The 20,622-nt window shown below is 44.0% G+C and overlaps 1 protein-coding gene across 1 annotated transcript in view; it reads left to right on the forward strand.

Annotated features, from left to right (window-relative positions):
* The window catches only part of LOC128652759 (protocadherin-16), a 342,864-nt gene that overhangs the window by 31,774 nt on the left and 290,468 nt on the right, over window positions 1-20,622 (forward strand). The window contains exon 2 of the mRNA XM_053705690.1: window positions 17,382-19,134. Within this exon, the coding sequence (XP_053561665.1) occupies window positions 17,422-19,134 (1,713 nt within the window). The 5' untranslated portion in view covers window positions 17,382-17,421. The remainder of the gene's footprint in view (window positions 1-17,381; window positions 19,135-20,622) is intronic.

The raw sequence follows: 20,622 nt of genomic DNA on the forward strand, positions 1-20,622 counted from the left end.
ACAGCAACATAACTAACAGGTGCATAATAAATAGACAATACAATAACACCACTAAATACAGCAACATAACTAACAGGTGCATAATAAATAGACAATACAATAACACACTAAATACAGTAACATAACTAACAGGTGCATAATAAATAGACAATACAATAACACACTAAATACAGTAACATAACTAACAGGTGCATAATAAATAGACAATACAATAACACACTAAATACAGTAACATAACTAACAGGTGCATAATAAATAGACAATACAATAACACCACTAAATACAGCAACATAACTAACAGGTGCATAATAAATAGACAATACAATAACACCACTAAATACAGTAACATAACTAACAGGTGCATAATAAATAGACAATACAATAACACCACTAAATACAGCAACATAACTAACAGGTGCATAATAAATAGACAATACAATAACACCACTATATACAGCAACATAACTAACAGGTGCATAATAAATAGACAATACAATAACACCACTAAATACAGCAACATAACTAACAGGTGCATAATAAATAGACAATACAATAACACCACTAAATACAGCAACATAACTAACAGGTGCATAATAAATAGACAATACAATAACACCACTAAATACAGCAACATAACTAACAGGTGCATAATAAATAGACAATACAATAACACACTAAATACAGTAACATAACTAACAGGTGCATAATAAATAGACAATACAATAACACACTAAATACAGCAACATAACTAACAGGTGCATAATAAATAGACAATACAATAACACACTAAATACAGCAACATAACTAACAGGTGCATAATAAATAGACAATACAATAACACCACTAAATACAGCAACATAACTAACAGGTGCATAATAAATAGACAATACAATAACACCACTAAATACAGCAACATAACTAACAGGTGCATAATAAATAGACAATACAATAACACCACTAAATACAGCAACATAACTAACAGGTGCATAATAAATAGACAATACAATAACACCACTAAATACAGCAACATAACTAACAGGTGCATAATAAATAGACAATACAATAACACCACTATATACAGCAACATAACTAACAGGTGCATAATAAATAGACAATACAATAACACACTAAATACAGTAACATAACTACAGGTGCATATAAATAGACAATACAATAACACACTAAATACAGCAACATAACTAACAGGTGCATAATAAATAGACAATACAATAACACCACTAAATACAGCAACATAACTAACAGGTGCATAATAAATAGACAATACAATAACACCACTAAATACAGCAACATAACTAACAGGTGCATAATAAATAGACAATACAATAACACCACTATATACAGCAACATAACTAACAGGTGCATAATAAATAGACAATACAATAACACCACTAAATACAGCAACATAACTAACAGGTGCATAATAAATAGACAATACAATAACACCACTAAATACAGCAACATAACTAACAGGTGCATAATAAATAGACAATACAATAACACCACTATATACAGCAACATAACTAACAGTGCATAATAAATAGACAATACAATAACACCACTAAATACAGCAACATAACTAACAGGTGCATAATAAATAGACAATACAATAACACCACTAAATACAGCAACATAACTAACAGGTGCATAATAAATAGACAATACAATAACACCACTAAATACAGCAACATAACTAACAGGTGCATAATAAATAGACAATACAATAACACACTAAATACAGCAACATAACTAACAGGTGCATAATAAATAGACAATACAATAACACACTAAATACAGCAACATAACTAACAGGTGCATAATAAATAGACAATACAATAACACACTAAATACAGTAACATAACTAACAGGTGCATAATAAATAGACAATACAATAACACCACTAAATACAGCAACATAACTAACAGGTGCATAATAAATAGACAATACAATAACACCACTAAATACAGCAACATAAATAACAGGTGCATAATAAATAGACAATACAATAACACCACTAAATACAGCAACATAACTAACAGGTGCATAATAAATAGACAATACAATAACACACTAAATACAGTAGCATAAATAATAGGTGCATAATAAATAGACAATACAATAACACACTAAATACAGTAACATAACTAACAGGTGCATAATAAATAGACAATACAATAACACCACTAAATACAGCAACATAACTAACAGGTGCATAATAAATAGACAATACAATAACACCACTAAATACAGCAACATAACTAACAGGTGCATAATAAATAGACAATACAATAACACCACTAAATACAGCAACATAACTAACAGGTGCATAATAAATAGACAATACAATAACACCACTAAAAACAGCAACATAACTAACAGGTGCATAATAAATAGACAATACAATAACACCACTAAATACAGCAACATAACTAACAGGTGCATAATAAATAGACAATACAATAACACCACTAAATACAGCAACATAACTAACAGGTGCATAATAAATAGACAATACAATAACACCACTAAATACAGCAACATAACTAACAGGTGCATAATAAATAGACAATACAATAACACCACTAAATACAGCAACATAACTAACAGGTGCATAATAAATAGACAATACAATAACACCACTAAAAACAGCAACATAACTAACAGGTGCATAATAAATAGACAATACAATAACACCACTAAATACAGCAACATAACTAACAGGTGCATAATAAATAGACAATACAATAACACCACTAAATACAGCAACATAACTAACAGGTGCATAATAAATAGACAATACAATAACACCACTAAATACAGCAACATAACTAACAGGTGCATAATAAATAGACAATACAATAACACCACTAAATACAGCAACATAACTAACAGATGCATAATAAATAAGATGACCATATTTTCTTGAGACAAAAACAGGACATTGAGATGTCAAAAACGGGACAGGGTTAATATTCTTTATTGATAGGAAAAAAGTATGATTTTAACAAAAGTTAACTTTTATGACGTGAATAAAAAAACTCTGGTATCGGTCTCACTATCTCCACTATCATAAAGTATTCACATTTCTCATACAATTTTACATTTGCCAAACACAAACATGCTTTAAAAAAGTGAGTTTTCATCATAACCAATCCTCAGTGTTTTCACAATGGCCTCTATATATCAAGGTCTGGTGGAGCTGATCCGACAGTGCGGATCAGGTCCGACAGACCTCGCTGAATACGGCGAGCAATACGCTTGCCGTATTCAGCATTGCACCAGCAGCTCACAAGAGCTGGTGCAACGCCGCCCCCTGCAGACTCGCGGCCAATAGGCCGCCAGCAGGGGGGTGTCAATCAACCCCATCGTACTCGATCGGGTTGATTTCTGGCGATGTCTGTCCGCCTGTTCAGAGCAGGCGGACAGGTTATGGAGCAGCGGTCTTTGTGACGGAGCCAAGGTCCCCAGGATCTATATTGGGAATGTGTATATCTTTTAATCACATGCCCTTTAGCTTACTCAATGTTTCCAAATGATCCTCTGTTGTCTCAAGGCAAATTCCCTCAAAATATGAACTGATTTTTGTAAAGGCAGGGTAAACGTGTAGCCTCTGAACAGGCGTTTGGAAGATCTGGATTGATTCGTAGAACAGTAGTTGTAGATTTTAGCTGAGTTGCCCAAAAATACTGAGAACTGAGAATAATGTGGAAATAGTTATTTGATTGATAATGATAACTGTACAACATAATTAGCATTATTTTATGTTACATTGATTGGCAGGCACACAGGTCAGACTCTTACCGTGCACATCTCTTGCAGAAGTTGCTCTATTGCATTATCTCTCTGATGGTCAGACTCTTACCGTGCACATCTCTTGCAGAAGTTGCTCTATTGAATTATCTCTCTGATGGTCAGACTCTTACCGTGCACATCTCTTGCAGAAGTTGCTCTATTGAATTATCTCTCTGATGGTCAGACTCTTACCGTGCGCATCTCTTGCAGAAGTTGCTCTATTGCATTATCTCTCTGATGGTCAGACTCTTACCGTGCGCATCTCTTGCAGAAGTTGCTCTATTGCATTATCTCTCTGATGGTCAGACTCTTACCGTGCACATCTCTTGCAGAAGTTGCTCTATTGCATTATCTCTCTGATGGTCAGACTCTTACCGTGCACATCTCTTGCAGAAGTTGCTCTATTGCATTATCTCTCTGATGGTCAGACTCTTACCGTGCGCATTTCTTGCAGAAGTTGCTCTATTGCATTATCTCTCTGATGGTCAGACTCTTACCGTGCGCATCTCTTGCAGAAGTTGCTCTATTGCATTATCTCTCTGATGGTCAGACTCTTACCGTGCACATCTCTTGCAGAAGTTGCTCTATTGCATTATCTCTCTGATGGTCAGACTCTTACCGTGCGCATCTCTTGCAGAAGTTGCTCTATTGCATTATCTCTCTGATGGTCAGACTCTTACCGTGCGCATCTCTTGCAGAAGTTGCTCTATTGCATTATCTCTCTGATGGTCAGACTCTTACCGTGCACATCTCTTGCAGAAGTTGCTCTATTGCATTATCTCTCTGATGGTCAGACTCTTACCGTGCGCATCTCTTGCAGAAGTTGCTCTATTGCATTATCTCTCTGATGGTCAGACTCTTACCGTGCGCATCTCTTGCAGAAGTTGCTCTATTGCATTATCTCTCTGATGGTCAGACTCTTACCGTGCACATCTCTTGCAGAAGTTGCTCTATTGCATTATCTCTCTGATGGTCAGACTCTTACCGTGCGCATCTCTTGCAGAAGTTGCTCTATTGCATTATCTCTCTGATGGTCAGACTCTTACCGTGCGCATCTCTTGCAGAAGTTGCTCTATTGCATTATCTCTCTGATGGTCAGACTCTTACCGTGCGCATCTCTTGCAGAAGTTGCTCTATTGAATTATCTCTCTGATGGTCAGACTCTTACCGTGCACATCTCTTGCAGAAGTTGCTCTATTGCATTATCTCTCTGATGGTCAGACTCTTACCGTGCACATCTCTTGCAGAAGTTGCTCTATTGCATTATCTCTCTGGTGGTCAGACTCTTACCGTGCGCATCTCTTGCAGAAGTTGCTCTATTGCATTATCTCTCTGATGGTCAGACTCTTACCGTGCACATCTCTTGCAGAAGTTGCTCTATTGCATTATCTCTCTGATGGTCAGACTCTTACCGTGCGCATCTCTTGCAGAAGTTGCTCTATTGCATTATCTCTCTGATGGTCAGACTCTTACCGTGCACATCTCTTGCAGAAGTTGCTCTATTGAATTATCTCTCTGATGGTCAGAATTGATGATGCAGAGGCAGATGATCTTTAGATCGATGGCAGATCTAGTCCGACTCCTAGAAGACCTTGCTTGGCAGCTAGCTAGTAGTTCTAACTATTTTCCCTCTTGTGACTTCGTCCCGAAGTCTCTCTCCTCAGCTCAGTCTGACAGCTCTCGACTGACCTGTCACTTTCTATCACGCCCCTAATTTTGAGCATGGGCAGCATAAACGCGGTAGGGATCATGTGGGCACGGCCAACCAACCCCAACCCTGCAGTGAAAAACAAACTGCCCTCCCTGCCGGCGGGGACTTTAACATTTTTTAGTAGTGGTGTGTGCGGTGTGTGCTAAAAAATGAGACTGGCGCTGGCCAGTTTATTAAAAAAACGATGGGACGGGGGAAAAAACATAAAATAACGGTACTGTCCCTTTCAAAACGGGACATATGATCAGCCTAATAATAAATAGGCAATACAATAACACCACTAAATACAGTAACATAACTAACAGGTGCATAATAAATAGACAATACAATAACACACTAAATACAGTGACATAACTAACTGGTGCATAATAAATAGACAATACAATAACACACTAAATACAGTAACATAACTAACAGGTGCATAATAAATAGACAATACAATAACACCACTAAATACAGCAACATAACTAACAGATGCATAATAAATAGACAATACAATAACACACTAAATACAGTAACATAACTAACAGGTGCATAATAAATAGACAATACAATAACACACTAAATACAGTAACATAACTAACAGGTGCATAATAAATAGACAATACAATAACACACTAAATACAGTGACATAACTAACTGGTGCATAATAAATAGACAATACAATAACACAATAAATACAGTAACATAACTAACAGGTGCATAATAAATAGACAATACAATAACACACTAAATACAGTGACATAACTAACTGGTGCATAATAAATAGACAATACAATAACACACTAAATACAGTAACATAACTAACAGGTGCATAATAAATAGACAATACAATAACACCACTAAATACAGTAACATAACTAACAGGTGCATAATAAATAGACAATACAATAACACACTAAATACAGTAACATAACTAACAGATGCATAATAAATAGACAATACAATAACACCACTAAATACAGTAACATAACTAACAGGTGCATAATAAATAGACAATACAATAACACCACTAAATACAGTAACATAACTAACAGGTGCATAATAAATAGACAATACAATAACACACTAAATACAGTAACATAACTAACAGATGCATAATAAATAGACAATACAATAACACCACTAAATACAGTAACATAACTAACAGGTGCATAATAAATAGGCAATACAAAACACCATTAAATACAGTAACATAACTAACAGGTGCATAATAAATAGACAATACAATAACACCACTAAATACAGTAGCATAAATAATAGGTGCATAATAAATAGACAATACAATAACACACTAAATACAGTAACATAACTAACAGGTGCATACTAAGTAGACAATACAATAACACCACTAAATACAGTAGCATATATAATAGGTGCATAATAAATAGACAATACAATAACACACTAAATACAGTAACATAACTAACAGGTGCATACTAAGTAGACAATACAATAACACCACTAAATACAGTAGCATAAATAATAGGTGCATAATAAATAGACAATACAATAACACACTAAATACAGTAACATAACTAACAGGTGCATACTAAGTAGACAATACAATAACACCACTAAATACAGTAACATAACTAACAGGTGCATAATAAATAGGCAATACAAAACACCACTAAATACAGTAACATAACTAACAGGTGCATAATAAATTGACAATACAATAACACACTAAATAAAGTAACATAACTAACAGGTGCATACTAAGTAGATAATACAATAACACCACTAAATACAGTAGCATAAATAATAGGTGCATAATAAATAGACAATACAAAACACCACTAAATACAGTAACATAACTAACAGGTGCATACTAAGTAGATAATACAATAACACCACTAAATACAGTAGCATAAATAATAGGTGCATAATAAATAGACAATACAAAACACCACTAAATACAGTAACATAATTAACAGGTGCATACTAAGTAGATAATACAATAACACTACTAAATACAGTAGCATAAATAATAGGTGCATAATAAATAGACAATACAAAACACCACTAAATACAGTAACATAACTAACAGGTGCATACTAAGTAGATAATACAATAACACCACTAAATACAGTAGCATAAATAATAGGTGCATAATAAATAGACAATACAAAACACCACTAAATACAGTAACATAACTAACAGGTGCATACTAAGTAGATAATACAATAACACCACTAAATACAGTAGCATAAATAATAGGTGCATAATAAATAGACAATACAATAACACCACTAAATACAGTAGCATAAATAATAGGTGCACAATAAATAGACAATACAATAACACACTAAATACAGTAACATAACTAACAGGTGCATAATACATTGACAATACAATAACACTTGCTCTGAATTTAAAATAAACGGTAGAATATTTCCCCCCCATTTGCCAGCCCCCTGTATCATGTGACAGCTATAAGCCAATCACAGACTAGTATATAAACATGTGCACACGCCCAGTAGGAGATGAAGTGAAACCCCTGCTCTTTTGACTGTAGTGTCCCTCTAAAGCAGTGAGCGCGTTTATGACGTTGTCTTGTTCTCCACACTACAAGGGAAGGTGGTGCCCAATAGGGCTCATTTTATCCAGCCCTTTTCTCCACTTGGACTGCAGGTTGGCACAAGGGAACCTGCAGCCAGGATCAATCACCAGACCTTCCCTGTTCTGTTCTCCACCTCATCAGTGAAAATTTCCATCTCCCTGGTCTCTTCTGAGCGGGGAGATTGACAGCAGCTGCCAGCATGTGATTGGCTGTGCGCAGGCAGGGGGCGGGGTTGTGCACAGTAGGGGGAATATGTACACCCCTGTCCGCCAGTGCCCCTATTGTCTGTGCACAGCTGCACACATGACAGCATCATGGTCAAATGACTGGCTGGTGTACATACGGCTGGGGGTACTGACCGGTACTGAGTACCCCCACCTCTGCCAACTCGTAAAAGGTAATATTAGTAATAGTCATGTAAATACACTCCATTTCACAAGAGGGGGCTGCAAAATACTTCAAACATTGTAAATAATCTTGTCCTTTGGCTTTTCTTAAAGTTACTGAGCATAATTTATCAATCAATAATTGAGTACCAACACTTTTTTTTTGTACAAAAAAGCACTGCATACACTTACTCATACACACAACGCCCACAAATACACACATATACACACACACACACACATACAAACACACACATACATACATACATATAAATACATATACACACACATATACACACACATACTAACACACATACACACACACACATACATGCATGCATACACACACACACACACACATACATACACACATACATGCATGCATACACAAACACACACACACACATACATATAAATACATATACACACACATATACACACACACATACATACATGCATGCATACACACACACACACATACATACACACATACATACATGCATACACACACACACATACATACATATAAATACATATACACACACACATATATACATACATACATACATACATGCATACACACACACATACATACATATAAATACATATGCACACACATATACACACACATACTAACACACATACACACACACACACATACATGCATGCATACACACACATACACACATGCATGCATACACACACATATATATAAATACATATACACACACATGCATGCATACACACATACATACATAATACATACATACATACATACATATAAATACATACACACATATACACACACATACTAACACACATACATACACACATACATACATACACACATACATGCATGCACACACACACATACATACATATAAATACATATACACACACATATACACATACATACATACATATAAATACATATACACACACATACTAACACACATATACTAACACACATACACACACAAATACATACATATACACACACATATACACACATACATACTAACACACATACACACACATACATGCACACACACATACATATAAATACATATACACACACATACTAACACACATACACACACACACACACACACATACATACACACACACACATACATACTTACATACATACATATACAAACACATATAGGGTAACACATTTTCTTGCTGTATGTGACATTCTAGCCTTGCACCCCGTCACATTGCTCCGCACGCCCCATCTAACACCCCATTACTACGTTGCTGACTATTTATTGTTTTAATTTTCTACAAATTCTGGAACCATAAAACATTCCGCCCTAAATTCCAATAAGACTGAAAATAACAACCAGCTGCTCCCAGGATCTATTTCTGTCTAAATACATGTGTGCTGCTCTCTGGCAAAGCTGGGGTTATGGTGTAAATTCATAAAGTATGTTCAGTTGATTTGCACGGCATTCATAAAAGCATTACACCACATTCACACATAATTGTACAATATATTGCAATAACCCAAGTACAAAAAGCTCACAAACACCATAAACCTGTGTACATGTTACCAATACATTATAGCCAACACAAAATACTGTATGTTCCTCCTTGCAGGGTGACACAGTGTCACAGACAGGAGGGAGCTATAGGACATGGGGTCTGTCCCTCCCCTGCAGGTGACACAGACAGGAGGGAGCTATAGGACATGGGTCTGTCCCTCCCCTGCAGGTGACACAGACAGGAGGGAGCTATAGGACATGGGTCTGTCCCTCCCCTGCAGGTGACACAGTGACACAGACAGGAGGGAGCTATGGGACATGGGGTCTGTCCCTCCCCTGCAGGTGACACAGACAGGAGGGAGCTATAGGACATGGGGTCTGTCCCTCCCCTGCAGGTGACACAGGCAGGAGGGAACTATAGGACATAGGGTCTGTCCCTCTCCTGCAGCTGACACAGACAGGAGGGAACTATAGGACATAGGGTCTGTCCCTCTCCTGCAGGTGACACAGGCAGGAGGGAGCTATAGGACAGGGGGCCTGTCCCTCTCCTGCAGGTGACACAGTGACACAGACAGGAGGGAGCTATAGGACATGGGGTCTGTCCCTCCCCTGCAGGTGACACAGACAGGAGGGAGCTATAGGACATGGGTCTGTCCCTCCCCTGCAGGTGACACAGACAGGAGGGAGCTATAGGACATGGGTCTGTCCCTCCCCTGCAGGTGACACAGTGACACAGACAGGAGGGATCTATGGGACATGGGGTCTGTCCCTCCCCTGCAGGTGACACAGACAGGAGGGATCTATGGGACATGGGGTCTGTCCCTCCCCTGCAGGTGACACAGACAGGAGGGAGCTATAGGACATGGGGTCTGTCCCTCCCCTGCAGGCGACACAGACAGGAGGGAACTATAGGACATAGGGTCTGTCCCTCTCCTGCCAGTGACACAGACAGGAGGGAACTATAGGACATAGGGTCTGTCCCTCTCCTGCAGGTGACACAGACAGGAGGGAGCTATAGGACAGGGGGCCTGTCCCTCTCCTGCAGGTGACACAGTGACACAGACAGGAGGGAGCTATAGGACATGGGGTCTGTCCCTCCCCTGCAGGTGACACAGACAGGAGGGAGCTATAGGACATGGGTCTGTTCCTCCCCTGCAGGTGACACAGTGACACAGACAGGAGGGAGCTATAGGACATGGGTCTGTCCCTCCCCTGCAGGTGACACAGACAGGAGGGAGCTATAGGACATGGGGTCTGTCCTTCCCCTGCAGGTGACACAGACAGGAGGGAGCTATAGGACATGGGGTCTGTCCCTCCCCTGCAGGTGACACAGACAGGAGGGAGCTATAGGACATGGGGTCTGTCCCTCCCCTGCAGGTGACACAGACAGGAGGGAACTATAGGACATAGGGTCTGTCCCTCTCCTGCAGGTGACACAGACAGGAGGGAGCTATAGGACAGGGGGCCTGTGCCTCTCCTGCAGGTGACACAGTGACACAGACAGGAGGGAGCTATAGGACATGGGGTCTGTCCCTCCCCTGCAGGTGACACAGACAGGAGGGAGCTATAGGACATGGGTCTGTTCCTCCCCTGCAGGTGACACAGTGACACAGACAGGAGGGAGCTATAGGACATGGGTCTGTCCCTCCCCTGCAGGTGACACAGTGACACAGACAGGAGGGAGCTATAGGACATGGGGTCTATCCCTCCCCTGCAGGTGACACAGACAGAAGGGAGCTATAGGACATGGGGTCTGTCCCTCCCCTGCAGTGTGACACATACAGGAGGGAGCTATAGGACATGGGTTTGTCCCTCCCCTGCAGGTGACACAGACAGGAGGGAGCTATAGGACATGGGGTCTGTCCTTCCCCTGCAGGTGACACAGTGACACAGACAGGAGGGAGCTATAGGACATGGAGTCTGTCCCTCCCCTGCAGGTGACACAGACAGGAGGGAGCTATAGGACATGGGGTCTGTCCCTCCCCTGCAGGTGACACAGACAGGAGGGAGCTATAGGACATGGCGTCTGTCCCTCCCCTGCAGGTGACACAGACACGAGGGAGCTATAGGACATGGGGTCTGTCCCTCCCCTGCAGGTGACACAGACAGGAGGGAGCTATAGGACATGGGGTCTGTCCCTCCCCTGCAGCTGACACAGACAGGAGGGAGCTATAGGACATGGGGTCTGTCCCTCCCCTGCAGCTAACACAGACAGGAGGGAGCTATAGGACATAGGGTCTGTCCCTCCCCAGCAGGTGACACAGAAAGAAGGGAGCTATAGGACATGGGGTCTGTCCCTCCCCTGCAGGTGACACAGACAGGAGGGAGTGATAGGACATGGGTCTGTCCCTCCCTGCAGGTGACACAGACAGGAGGGAGCTATAGGACATGGGGTCTGTCCCTCCCCTGCAGGTGACACAGACAGGAGGGAGCTATAGGACATGGGACTGTCCCTCCCCTGCAGTGTGACACATACAGGAGGGAGCTATAGGACATGGGTTTGTCCCTCCCCTGCAGGTGACACAGACAGGAGGGAGCTATAGGACATGGGGTCTGTCCCTCCCCTGCAGGTGACACAGACAGGAGGGAGCTATAGGACATGGCGTCTGTCCCTCCCCTGCAGGTGACACAGACACGAGGGAGCTATAGGACATGGGGTCTGTCCCTCCCCTGCAGGTGACACAGACAGGAGGGAGCTATAGGACATGGGGTCTGTCCCTCCCCTGCAGCTGACACAGACAGGAGGGAGCTATAGGACATGGGGTCTGTCCCTCCCCTGCAGCTAACACAGACAGGAGGGAGCTATAGGACATAGGGTCTGTCCCTCCCCAGCAGGTGACACAGAAAGAAGGGAGCTATAGGACATGGGGTCTGTCCCTCCCCTGCAGGTGACACAGAAAGGAGGGAGATATAGGACATGGGTCTGTCCCTCCCTGCAGGTGACACAGACAGGAGGGAGCTATAGGACATGGGGTCTGTCCCTCCCCTGCAGGTGACACAGACAGGAGGGAGCTATAGGACATGGGACTGTCTCTCCCCTGCAAGTGACACAGACAGAAGGGAGCTATACGACATGGGGTCTGTCCCTCCCCTGCAGGTGACACAGTGACACAGACAGGAGGGAGCTATAGGACATGGGGTCTGTTCCTCCCCTGCAGGTGACACAGTGACAAAGATAGGAGGGAGTGATAGGACATGGGTCTGTCTCTCCCCTGCAGGTGACACAGACAGGAGGGAGCTATAGGACATGGGGTCTGTCCCTCCCCTGCAGGTGACACAGACAGGAGGGAGCTATAGGACATGGGGTCTGTCCCTCCCCTGCAGCTGACACAGACAGGAGGGAGCTATAGGACATGGGGTCTGTCCCTCCCCTGCAGCTGACACAGACAGGAGGGAGCTATAGGACATGGGGTCTGTCCCTCCCCTGCAGCTGACACATACAGGAGGGAGCTATAGGACATGGGGTCTGTGCCTCCCCTGCAGCTGACACAGACAGGAGGGAGCTATAGGACATGGGGTCTGTGCCTCCCCTGCAGGTGACACAGACAGGAGGGAGCTATAGGACATGGGGTCTGTCCCTCCCCTGCAGGTGACACAGTGACACAGACAGGAGGGAGCTATAGGACATGGGGTCTGTCCCTCCCCTGCAGGTGACACAGACAGGAGGGAGCTATAGGACATGGGGTCTGTCCCTCCCCTGCAGGTGACACAGACAGGAGGGAGCTATAGGACATGGGGTCTGTCCCTCCCCTGCAGGTGACACAGACAGGAGGGAACTATAGGACATAGGGTCTGTCCCTCTCCTGCAGGTGACACAGACAGGAGGGAGCTATAGGACAGGGGGCCTGTGCCTCTCCTGCAGGTGACACAGTGACACAGACAGGAGGGAGCTATAGGACATGGGGTCTGTCCCTCCCCTGCAGGTGACACAGACAGGAGGGAGTGATAGGACATGGGTCTGTCCCTCCCTGCAGGTGACACAGACAGGAGGGAGCTATAGGACATGGGGTCTGTCCCTCCCCTGCAGGTGACACAGACAGGAGGGAGCTATAGGACATGGGACTGTCCCTCCCCTGCAGTGTGACACATACAGGAGGGAGCTATAGGACATGGGTTTGTCCCTCCCCTGCAGGTGACACAGACAGGAGGGAGCTATAGGACATGGGGTCTGTCCCTCCCCTGCAGGTGACACAGACAGGAGGGAGCTATAGGACATGGCGTCTGTCCCTCCCCTGCAGGTGACACAGACACGAGGGAGCTATAGGACATGGGGTCTGTCCCTCCCCTGCAGGTGACACAGACAGGAGGGAGCTATAGGACATGGGGTCTGTCCCTCCCCTGCAGCTGACACAGACAGGAGGGAGCTATAGGACATGGGGTCTGTCCCTCCCCTGCAGCTAACACAGACAGGAGGGAGCTATAGGACATAGGGTCTGTCCCTCCCCAGCAGGTGACACAGAAAGAAGGGAGCTATAGGACATGGGGTCTGTCCCTCCCCTGCAGGTGACACAGACAGGAGGGAGTGATAGGACATGGGTCTGTCCCTCCCTGCAGGTGACACAGACAGGAGGGAGCTATAGGACATGGGGTCTGTCCCTCCCCTGCAGGTGACACAGACAGGAGGGAGCTATAGGACATGGGGTCTGTGCCTCCCCTGCAGGTGACACAGTGACACAGACAGTAGGGAGCTATAGGTTATGGGGTCTGTCCCTCCCCTGCAGGTGACACAGACAGGAGGGAGCTATAGGACATGGGACTGTCTCTCCCCTGCAAGTGACACAGACAGAAGGGAGCTATACGACATGGGGTCTGTCCCTCCCCTGCAGGTGACACAGTGACACAGACAGGAGGGAGCTATAGGACATGGGGTCTGTTCCTCCCCTGCAGGTGACACAGTGACAAAGATAGGAGGGAGTGATAGGACATGGGTCTGTCTCTCCCCTGCAGGTGACACAGACAGGAGGGAGCTATAGGACATGGGGTCTGTCCCTCCCCTGCAGGTGACACAGACAGGAGGGAGCTATAGGACATGGGGTCTGTCCCTCCCCTGCAGCTGACACAGACAGGAGGGAGCTATAGGACATGGGGTCTATCCCTCCCCTGCAGCTGACACAGACAGGAGGGAGCTATAGGACATGGGGTCTGTCCCTCCCCTGCAGCTGACACATACAGGAGGGAGCTATAGGACATGGGGTCTGTGCCTCCCCTGCAGCTGACACAGACAGGAGGGAGCTATAGGACATGGGGTCTGTGCCTCCCCTGCAGGTGACACAGACAGGAGGGAGCTATAGGACATGGGGTCTGTCCCTCCCCTGCAGGTGACACAGTGACACAGACAGGAGGGAGCTATAGGACATGGGGTCTGTCCCTCCCCTGCAGGTGACACAGACAGGAGGGAGCTATAGGACATGGGGTCTGTGCCTCCCCTGCAGGTGACACAGTGACACAGACAGTAGGGAGCTATAGGTTATGGGGTCTGTCCCTCCCCTGCAGGTGACACAGACAGGAGGGAGCTATAGGACATGGGGTCTGTGCCTCCCCTGCAGGTGATACAGTGACACAGACAGGAGGGAGCTATAGGACATGGGGTCTGTCCCTCCCCTGCAGGTGACACAGTGACACAGACAGGAGGGAGCTATAGGACATGGGGTCTGTCCCTCCCCTGCAGCTGACCCAGACATGAGGGAGCTATAGGACATGGGGTCTGTCCCTCACCTGCAGGTGACACAGACAGGAGGGAGCTATAGGACATGGGTCTGTCCCTCCCCTGCAGGTGACACAGACAGAAGGGAGCTATAGGACATGGGGTCTGTCCCTCCCCTGCAGCTGACCCAGACATGAGGGAGCTATAGGACATGGGGTCTGTCCCTACTCTCTGCATACTGTAACATGACTGCTCTGCATACTGTAATGTGACTGCTCTGCATACTGTAACATTACTGCTCTGCATACTGTAACGTGACTGCTCTGCATACTGTAACATGACTGCTCTGTATACTGTAACATGACTGCTCTGCATACTGTAACGTGACTGCTCTGCATACTGTAACGTGACTGCTCTGTATACTGTAACGTGACTGCTCTGTATACTGTAACGTGACTGCTCTGCATACTGTAACGTGACTGCTCTGTATACTGTAACATGACTGCTCTGCATACTGTAACGTGACTGCTCTGTATACTGTAACGTGACTGCTCTGTATACTGTAACGTGACTGCTCTGCATACTGTAACATGACTGCTCTGTATACTGTAACGTGACTGCTCTGTATACTGTAACGTGACTGCTCTGTATACTGTAACATGACTGCTCTGCATACTGTAACGTGACTGCTCTGTATACTGTAACATGACTGCTCTGCATACTGTAACATGACTGCTCTGCATACTGTAACGTGACTGCTCTGCATACTGTAACATGACTGCTCTGTATACTGTAACGTGACTGCTCTGTATACTGTAACGTGACTGCTCTGTATACTGTAACATGACTGCTCTGCATACTGTAACGTGACTGCTCTGTATACTGTAACATGACTGCTCTGCATACTGTAACATGACTGCTCTGCATACTGTAACGTGACTGCTCTGCATACTGTAACATGACTGCTCTGCATACTGTAACATGACTGCTCTGTATACTGTAACGTGACTGCTCTGTATACTGTAACGTGACTGCTCTGCATACTGTAACGTGACTGCTCTGTATACTGTAACATGACTGCTCTGCATACTGTAACGTGACTGCTCTGCATACTGTAACGTGACTGCTCTGTATACTGTAACGTGACTGCTCTGTATACTGTAACGTGACTGCTCTGTATACTGTAACGTGACTGCTCTGTATACTGTAACGTGACTGCTCTGTATACTGTAACGTGACTGCTCTGTATACTGTAACGTGACTGCTCTGCATACTGTAACGTGACTGCTCTGCATACTGTAACGTGACTGCTCTGTATACTGTAACGTGACTCCTCTGTATACTGTAACATGACTGCTCTGCATACTGTAACGTGACTGCTCTGTATACTGTAACGTGACTGCTCTGCATACTGTAACATGACTGCGCTGTATACTGTAACGTGACTGCTCTGCATACTGTAACGTGACTGCTCTGTATACTGTAACGTGACTGCTCTGCATACTGTAACGTGACTGCTCTGTATACTGTAACATGACTGCTCTGCATACTGTAACGTGACTGCTCTGTATACTGTAACGTGACTGCTCTGTATACTGTAACGTGACTGCTCTGTATACTGTAACATGACTGCTCTGCATACTGTAACGTGACTGCTCTGTATACTGTAACATGACTGCTCTGCATACTGTAACGTGACTGCTCTGTATACTGTAATGTGACTGCTCTGCAAACATCTTTAGATTTACTTTATCGGTTCTCCTTTTCTTCTCTGCAGGAAACTACAACCCTGCCTCTGATGCCACGTTTCTACAGCTATGCTGCCCTTTGCCCTGTGCCTGCTGCTATTCCTGGCATACCCCCTTTCATCCTCCTCTCTGGGCACCTTGGAGTTACACATCGATGAGGAGCAGCCGGCAGGAACAATCATTGGGGACATTAGTGCCGGCCTTCCTCCAGAATCCAGTGGGCATATGTTTATCATATCAGCTCTGGAGGGCAGTGGAGTAAACAGTGACCTGGACATAGATGAGCGTACAGGCATCATTAAGACAGCAAGGGTGTTGGACAGAGAGCAGCGCAAACTCTACAGCTTCATAGCAGTTACTCTAGAAGGTATTACAGTAGAGGTCGATATCCATGTAGATGATATCAATGACCATGCTCCTGTCTTTGCAAAAGAACGGACTGAGCTTGGCATTCCGGAGCATACTCCCGTGGGCACCCGCTACCCGCTAGAGCCTGCTGTGGATGCTGACAGTGGAGTACTTGGTACTCAGGGTTATCTAATCCGTAGTGGGGACCCATTGCAGGCCTTTCGTTTAGAAACCCGTGCTTTGTCCAATGGAATCCTCTCTGTGGAGCTGGTAGTGAGTGCAGAGTTGGACCGTGAGAACTGTTCATCTTATTCATTGACCCTTGAAGCCTATGATGGGGGTTCTCCTAGTCGCAGTAGTCAGATGACACTGGATGTGGCCATTCTAGACATTAATGACCATCCACCAGTGTTTAACCAAAGCCGCTACCAGGCCCTCATATCAGAGAGTCTTCATCCGGGGTCCAGTGTTTTACAAGTCTATGCAACTGATGCCGACCAGGGTTCTAATGGAGAAATCACATATGAGATCAATCGCAGACAAAGTGACCCTGAGGGCTTCTTTACTATCCACCCAAAATCTGGTCTTATTCAGCTGAGCAAGCCACTGGACTATGAGACAAGGAAAGCCCATGAGCTTGTAGTCCAAGCACGAGATGGAGCAAGTCAGCCAGAAGTAGGAACAGCATTTGTATCAATCCAAGTCAGAGACTCTAATGACAACCAGCCCAGTATGACAATTATTTTCTTAAGTGAGGATGGGGCTCCACGGGTGTCTGAAGGGGCCACACCAGGGCAGTATGTGGCCCGTATCTCTGTGTCTGACCCTGATTATGGGGAGTATCCTCATGTGGATGTAACTTTGGAGGGAGGTGAGGGGAAGTTTGCATTAACTACCAAAGACAGTATCATCTACCTCATATGTGTGGACAAGCTTCTGGACCGTGAGGAACAAGACTCATACCGTCTACGGGTGATGGCCACTGATTCAGGGACACCTCCCTTAAGAGCAGAGTCTTCTTTTGTTCTGGAGGTCACAGATGTAAACGATAATCCACCAGTATTTGATAAACAGGAGTATAGTCACATAGTGCCTGAGGCCGTCCATCCTGGGAGCTTCTTGCTACAAGTCACAGCGCGAGATAAAGACCAAGGATTAAATGGTGAGGTTAAGTACAGTCTGCTGCCAACCCCTTGGTTCCTTATCCACCCAGACACTGGTGTAATCACCACAGCAGCACCACTGGATTATGAACGTGATCCCCAGCCAAGGGTGACAGTTGTGGCATCAGATCTGGGTCAACCACCATTGTCTGCCACGGCCCTGGTTACAGTACAGCTGCTGGATTTGAATGATAATGAGCCTGTGTTCTCCAGCCCCATATATAATGCCACACTAAGTGAGAGTACTGCGCCCGGCAGCTGCTTCCTGAAGGTAAGATCAAGCACAGGGGAAATACAAATGTCATGTACATTTAGGGGAGTCTGCACTGATGCACGAGATATATATTCCAAAATATAAAAAGAAGAGCACAGAAAACCTCTGTATAGTGTAGTAAGTTTAATTGACTTGCAAATAAAACAAATATAATTCACTTTCCTCTACAGGATGTCTACTCACTCCATTTAACCTTAATCTGCATGATGTAGGTATGAACATAAGTGCAGACCCTCCAACGCAAACAGTAATGTCCCTTAGGCTGCCATCCTCTCGGTTTGTGTGCAAGGAATCCACAAGTGAGTCCAGATAGGGGTCAGTGCCTGAACATTTAATATAACTATAAAAACTTAACTCAGTATGAGCATTCATAATGTCCAGCCAGTGACCAGCACCTGCCAGACTGTATAATTCACTAACACCCCGTAAAGTGATCCATTAGTTATGTGCCTAATAACAGTGTTTAATGCTTCACCAATCACCAGGGTTTGGTGTTGCACTGTGATGAGCATTTAGAGATTCCTTAGATCCTGACAATTTAATTAGGTGTAGAGGTTCCTTAGATCCTGACAATTTAATTAGGTGTAGAGGTTCCTTAGATCCTGAGTGTTTAATGTTTCACCAATCACCAGGGTTTGGTGTTGCACTGTGATGAGCATTTAGAGATTCCTTAGATCCTGACAATTTAATTAGGTGTAGAGGTTCCTTAGATCCTGACAATTTAATTAGGTGTAGAGGTTCCTTAGATCCTGACAATTTAATTAGGTGTAGAGGTTCCTTAGATCCTGACAATTTAATTAGGTGTAGAGGTTCCTTAGATCCTGACAATTTAATTAGGTGTAGAGGTTCCTTAGATCCTGACAATTTAATTAGGTGTAGAGGTTCCTTAGATCCTGACAATTTAATTAGGCGTAGAGGTTCCTTAGATCCTGACAATTTAATTAGGCGTAGAGGTTCCTTAGATCCTGACAATTTAATTAGGCGTAGAGGTTCCTTAGATCCTGACAATTTAATTAGGCGTAGAGGTTCCTTAGATCCTGACAATTTAATTAGGCGTAGAGGTTCCTTAGATCCTGACAATTTAATTAGGTGTAGAGGTTCCTTAGATCCTGACAATTTAATTAGGTGTAGAGGTTCCTTAGATCCTGACAATTTAATTAGGCGTAGAGGTTCCTTAGATCCTGACAATTTAATTAGGCGTAGAGGTTCCTTAGATCCTGACAATTTAATTAGGCGTAGAGGTTCCTTAGATCCTGACAATTTAATTAGGCGTAGAGGTGTCAGAGGTGAATGTTTAACAGTGCTTTGTTTGTGGGTGGGTGTAGAGTTAATGGTTAGTCAGATTGGGGTCAGGGCCAGGGCCGGACTGGGAAATCAGACCGGCCCTGGAAATTTGTATGGCCCAGCCCTCCCCCCACTTACCTGTGATTACCTTGTATCTAAGCCTCTGCAGACTGCCCCTTATCTCAGTTATATTAATATACT

The sequence above is a fragment of the Bombina bombina genome, chromosome 3, assembly GCF_027579735.1.
Source record: "Bombina bombina isolate aBomBom1 chromosome 3, aBomBom1.pri, whole genome shotgun sequence".
Taxonomy (NCBI): domain Eukaryota; kingdom Metazoa; phylum Chordata; class Amphibia; order Anura; family Bombinatoridae; genus Bombina; species Bombina bombina.